This window comes from Orycteropus afer, unplaced genomic scaffold (genome assembly GCF_000298275.1).
Source record: "Orycteropus afer afer isolate SDZICR_OR568_19922 unplaced genomic scaffold, OryAfe1.0 scaffold00152, whole genome shotgun sequence".
In the NCBI taxonomy this organism is placed as follows: Eukaryota; Metazoa; Chordata; class Mammalia; order Tubulidentata; family Orycteropodidae; genus Orycteropus; species Orycteropus afer.
The window spans coordinates 2,702,173-2,708,802 of NW_006921739.1; the positions used below are offsets into that span (position 1 = coordinate 2,702,173).

Below are 6,630 nucleotides of genomic sequence, written 5' to 3' on the forward strand. Positions count from 1 at the left end.
CATTAGCCAGTATTGCTCCAGAATGCTCTGCATCTCCAGCTGTCTAATGGATACTTTGCTATCAGACAGTCAAAACATATAGGATACCCTGAAGAATTCTGAGTTCATAAATGTTCTGTTCTAGGGAATTCTCTTAAGAAAGCTCAGCTCAATAGACTTTTTAAAAGAATTAAATACTTTATGAATCATAGTCCTTTATAAAATGCCTTTTCTCCTTCTTAAGGAGGAAGTCTTTTCTTCCTGAGATTCTTTAAGATTTAGCCAATGCTTAATTCCATGCACTACACAATGATAGTATCTCTTTGTCTATATTTTTCCCTCTGCAGCAATAACCTGGCCGACAGCGTGAATTCTGAGCTAATTCAGAGACTTTAGAGGAAGCACACAGAACTGCTTTCAATGTAGTACTTCCATCCAGTCTTGAGATGAGCAAGTTTTTGTACTTCCACCACTGGAAGTTGACTAGGGTCTTGGGTGTGAAAAAAGAATTTTGTCTTATGCCAGCTGCCATCTTGAATCTATAAAATAAGAATAAAATACTTTTATATGTAACTGTTTCATTAGCAGTCATTTTCAGCAGACAACACCCTTTCTAGTCAGTGCAGATTTATGTTAAGGATTAGACATAGCAGGAAATGCTAAATCATGGGTTTCGTAGGGCACAAGAGCAGGAAATCATGCTACTTACAGTAATTAATGATATGTACATAACTTGGACAACTCTACTTTCTCTACCAGGAGTCAGCAAAAATTTATGGGAAAGGGCCATATAGTAAACATTTCAGTTATTTTTGATTGTACAGTTTCTGCCACATCTACTCAACTCTCACATTGTAACGAAAACAGACACTGTTTATAGTAAAAGAGTATGGCTGTGTTTCAATAAAAATTTATTTACAAAATTAGATGGTGGGCTGGATTTAGTCTGTGGACCATAGTTTTCTGATACCTGCTCAGTAACATAGTGTTTTAAAATGATAGATTTTCCATCACATTCATGATTTAACTTCAATAGAAAAAACGGGCTATAATTCACATACTGATGAGTAGCCATACTCAATGTGTAATTATACCTGTATTTGGTATCAGGCATGGAGCTGAAAAAATGAAATAAAATTAGTTTACCTCCATAAGTGGTTTTTCATGAGATAATGAGATGTAGATCACACCAGTGAAAATACATGAAAGAAGTCTAATGTATATGCTCTGACTACCTGTTTACCAATGTGGGATATTTCATAGGGGAGAATAAAAATGAATTTTTATGTATTAAAACATATTTTGATGTAAAAGTCCATGATGACCAATTGGAGTGATAAAAGTTGACAAGGCATGAAATACGCAAATGATCCATACTGAGAAATGTATGGTTACAAGTCAGGCACGTGAAACCTACTATCCTCTGTATCTGCAGTTTGCAATTAAAGTCTTACTCTCATTATTCTATTTTATGGTTTTATCAATTTTAAGTTAGTCATGTTGAACAGTTCTAAATGTTCCATTCCCTTACCTTGCAGTCATCTGAGAGCACTTTAGGTTCAAGTAGAGTGTTTTCTTCAAAAATCTGTCCATTCCATCCCTTGAAACCGATGCTCAGTCCTGAGCCACTTCTCTGTCCACTTGTCCATACTGGGGTGTTTAGACAGTGAATGGTGATGATATGAGTGGCTTCTGAGCTCAGTAAATGAAGGAAGTTCATTTGGACTTTCCCAACTCCAAACTCCAACTAATGTTATAGAAATAATATGCAGGTTATAAGATGTGGCAATTGAACAATTTTTAGCTTACAAAAGATTTTGAGAGGCATCCATGAGAAAGCTACTTTCCTAGGAATTTAAGTGCCACTCAGCAGTGTGCAGGAGCTCTGGTGGTGCTGTGTGGTTAAGGCATTTGGCTGCTAACCAAAAGTTTGGCTGTTTGAACCCACTAGCTGCTCTGTGGGAGAAAGATTAAGCAATCTGCTTCCATAATGATTTACAGCCTTGGAAACTCTATGGGGCAGTTCTATTCTGTCCTATAGGATCGTTATGAGTTGAGATCAACTTGATGGCAGTGGGTTCAGTAGTATACTGGTGAGAGTGTTTGACCACTGGGTCTCTGGAGGCAAAAATTCCTGATTTATATAATTTGCTGAATTCCTTGCTATAAATTCTTCATGATGTCTGGTTTCAGGCAACTAATGTGATATCACTAAACATGGAATTGGGAAGAGATGCTAACAATTGGTTTTCCTGTATTGGCTGAATTGGCTCCAGTAGGTTACCGAATAAAAAAAAAAAAAAAAAAAAAAAGATAATTTCCCATAATATTACCTAAAATACAGTAATAATTTGCTGTTGGTTTTAATGTATTTTTAAAATAAGATATGGAACTCTGTGCCTTTATTTGAAGATTTTGTGTGTGTGTGTGTGTGTGTGTGTTTCCAAAGATACGTCACAAGTTGTAATAGTAAGTTGGTTGAACAATTTTAACTATGAGAGCTCCTAAGGACAAGGACAGACTCTCACTCTTTGTTCTGTGAGCCCAGAGTATAGTTTCAGTCATACAGTGAGTCATCAATAAATGTTTATTCAGTAAACTAATGCATGAACAAGTATTAACTAATAGAGTGACAATATAGGGCAAAATTGGAGCTAGGAAGAATGTACATTTTCTAGGCTAGGGCAAGGAAGTAGGTTCGTCGAGTCAGTTCAACTCATAGCAACCCCTCCTTGGGTTTCCGAGGCAGTATCTCTAGGGAAGTAGATTGCCCAATCTTCCTTCAGAGGAATTGCTGGTGGATTTGAACCACCAGCCTTTTGGTTAGCAGTCAAATGCCTTAGGCACTATGCTACCAGAGCTCCTTCTATAGCTTTAGACTTATTATTGTAGCATTATTCAAGCAGGGGTATGATCATAAGTGAATAGAAACTGTTTCTACTAAGGAATTTATATTAATCTCCAAACACAAAATTAGAAGAGTATCAGTTGTGAGGTGACAAAGAGGGGAAGAAAGAAAACAACAACAAAAACCACCACTGCCAATACAAAACCACAGGAAAAGACAGAAGAGGCAAAAGAAGGGCACAAGGATGAAAATAAGGAAGGATAATCATAAGGGACATTAGAATTTAAGTTGTTTAATTTCTTCATTTCACAGATGAGGATCAGAAACTTGTAAAATACTTAACCTTTCTGAGCCTTAGTTTCCTTGTTGGTTAACTGGGCTATAATACTGACCTGACACATTGTTATGCAGATTAGAGATTCCAAGTATAATTTTAACCAGCACAATATCTGACTCAGAGTAGGCCTTTTAGTGGCTCTCTGTATCATTCACCATGTTAGTAGAGGAGTAGAATCTAGAACCCAGGTCTTTGACTCTAAGTCTAGGTTCTTTCTACCACCTCCCTAGTCTCCTCAATTGAGTTAACAAATAAGAGAAATAGGAGAACTGATTCAGACGTGAAAAGAACTGAGGTGTGCAGTATACTCACTGCTCCTATCACCTCTGTATCTACCTACCCCCCACTTTCCTTCTATGATAATCCAAATAAAAATTCTAGGCAAACTTGCAGGGGAATGAGGCTGATCTTGTGGATATTCTGAAAAAAGAACTATCAGACTACTCTTTGTAAAGTAATAGGTGCATGGATTCCCTAGAAATCCTTCCCTCTCCAATTTGGGGGCAATAATGGTGAATGCCATTGAGAAGAATCACCTGGTTAAGAAACACTCTGGTTAATGGAGGAGCATGTTTCAGGAGGAGAGGGTAGTCAGACAATACACTGCTGAAGAGACTGATAGACCACATTTTAGCTGTTGCTTTTTTATTGATGGACAAAACAAACAAGACAAATATATAAGGTCTTTGTCAATAAGAAAGAAATTATTGGCAATACCAAGCTGGTTTAATAAATTATAAAATGAAAGAAATGTAGTTTTGGTTTCTTCAACACATGTTATAGGTAGAAATAGGGTTTACGTTTCATAAATACTTGTTATAACATTCAGTGTTTTACCAAACTAACGTGCATTCATTCTAAACATTTGGCTCATAGAATTATACTTGAAAGAAATTTAAAATACTATACAAGGGATATTATTTTGTGTCCAATCACCAAAAATAGCAAACATTGTCAAAAAATTCTTCTTTTAATCATGATGATGTCATTATCAGTAAAACTTAGGTAACTGATTACCAGTTACAAACATGAAACTGTTTAGGGATTTTCTAATATATGTATATGCTATATCATTTTAAGAGGAATTTTAAAGACATAATCAGTAAAATAAGCCAAGCTAAGCCAATAAAAAAAAAAAATTGACAATCAAAATGTCAAGATTTACTGGCTTTCGATTTTTTTTTTTTTAAATTGTGATTTGGGTGAAAGTTTACTGAGAAAATTCACTTTCCATACAGCAGTTCACATACACTTTGTCTCATGACATTGACTACAGTTTACTCCAATGTAACAACTCCCCTCCCACTTCTTCCTGATAGTTACCTCTTCCCTGTGTCCATCCCTCCATGCACTCCTGCCCCCTGAGCTGTCTCCCTGTGCATAAGCAGCCCTTCTTTCTCCCATGATTGTTCTCTCCAAGGAGTGTATCTACCTCAGGTAAATGTTCAACTCCTATGCCTGTCTTTTGTTTGGCTGGAAACCACAGGTATGGGTTCAATTCCAGACCTGAAGGGAAGCTAGGGGCCATAGTCTCAGTGGTTCCCCAGGCTCTATTAGACCAGCAAAACTGGTCCCCCCTTTTTCCCCCCAAATGATTTTGAGTTTTGTTCCACATTGTTCTCTTTCTCTATCCAGGATCTCTTACATACATCCCCCTCCAAGTGGTTGACAGTAGTAGTCGGGCACCATCTAGTTCTTCTGGTCCCATAGTTGTATAAGCTGCAGATCACATGGTGTACCAGTTGTTAGGACTAATTGTTTCCATGAATCTTTGGTTTTCTGCATTCTTCTTTGCTATGGATGAGGAGAGACCCATCCTGGCATCTAGATGACTGCTTGCAAACTTTTAAGATCCCAGTTGCTACTCATCAAAGTAGCAGGTGGAACAACGTTTTGCCAATTGAGCTTGATATCCCCTGTGACTATGGTCCTGAGCCCACAGGTTCAACTACTCTGTCCCTCTGGTTAGCTGGCTTTAACCAAGAAGTGACTACAACCTTGTCCCTTGTCAGCTCTACTATACACCTGGGAATTCTTACAGAACATACAAATACACTTGTAGAACTATTGTCTGCCAACCCTATACATGGTCTTGGGTATACTCCCTGCTGCATAGACATACCTAATAGTTCAGCCTGTCCACCCATCTATCCAACCATATATCCATGCTTGTCTTCACTGACAATGTAGTACTGTATGTGTAAAAGGGTTCATTTTTGTTGTCTGTACCTCCCACGTACCTCTCTATGTCTTCCTCTTCCTCGATGCCACCATGCTGATCACTTGGTACACTGCCCTTCTTTTCACCCAAATTAATACTTATCTCTACCTATTGAACAGTGTTCCCTCCCCTCCCCTCCTACCCCTGGTAACTAACAAAAAAAATTTTCCTCCATAGATAAGACTTTCCTTGACTTTTAAAATAACAGACTAACAGATAATATTTGTCCTTTGTGATTGACTTATTTCACTCAGCATAATGTCCTCCAAGTTCATCCATGTTATGCAGTGTTTTGCAGATTCTATGTTACTCTTTAGGGTTGCATAGTATTCCATTGTGTGCATGTACCATAGTTTGGTTATCCATTCCTCAGCTGATGGACACCTAAGTTGTTTCCATCTTTTGGCTATTGTAAAAAATGCTGCAATGAACATGGGTGTGCATATGTCTGATCTTGTCATTGCTCTCACTTCTTTAGGATATATATCTAGTAATGGAATGGCTGAGTCAAATGGTATTTCTAATTCCAACATTTTAAGGAATCGCCATACTGCTTTCCACAGTGGTTGTACCATTTTAGTCCCACTAGCAGTGTATGAGAGTCCCAATCTTTCCACAACCTTGTCAGCATTTGTTATTTTCTGTCTTATTGAACTTTGCTACTAGTGCTGGGGCAAAATGGTATCTTATTATTGTTTTGATTTGCATCTCTCTAATGGCTAATGATCATGAGCATTTTTTCATATGTTTGTTGGCCGCCTGAATATCCTCTTTGGTGTAGTGTCTATTCATGTTTTCTACCTATTTTTTTAAGCGGATTATTTGTCTTTTTGTTATTGAGGTGTTGGAGTTTTCTATAAATTCTAGAGATGAATCCCTTGTCAGACATGTCATTGCCAAATATTTTTTCCCAATCTGTAGGTTCTCTTTTGACTCTCTTGGAGAAGTCTTTGGAAACATATAAAAATTTAATTTTTAGAATGTCACATTCATCTAGTTTCTCTTCTGCTGTTTGTGCATTTTAGGTTATGCTTGATAGTCTATTTATGCCATATACTGTTGTTGTTAGGTGCTGTTGAGTCAGACCTGACTCATAGCGACCTCTCCTTGGGTTTCCAAGGTGGTATCAGTACAGAAGTAGATTGCCAACTTTTCTTCCGAGGAGTGGCTGGTGGGTTTGAACCACCAGCCTTCTAGTTAGCAGTCAAGTGCCTTAGGAACTATGTTACCAGAGCTCCAATGGAA

The 6,630-nt window shown here is 37.6% G+C and overlaps 1 protein-coding gene across 1 annotated transcript in view; it reads right to left on the reverse strand.

Moving 5' to 3' along the window:
• Positions 1-371: 371 nt before the first annotated feature.
• The window catches only part of COL24A1 (collagen type XXIV alpha 1 chain), a 586,013-nt gene continuing 579,754 nt past the window's right edge, over positions 372-6,630 (reverse strand). The window contains exons 58-59 of the mRNA XM_007946195.1: positions 1,511-1,726; positions 372-518 (exon numbers count right to left, since the gene is read on the reverse strand). Of these exons, the coding sequence (XP_007944386.1) occupies positions 372-518; positions 1,511-1,726 (363 nt within the window). The remainder of the gene's footprint in view (positions 519-1,510; positions 1,727-6,630) is intronic.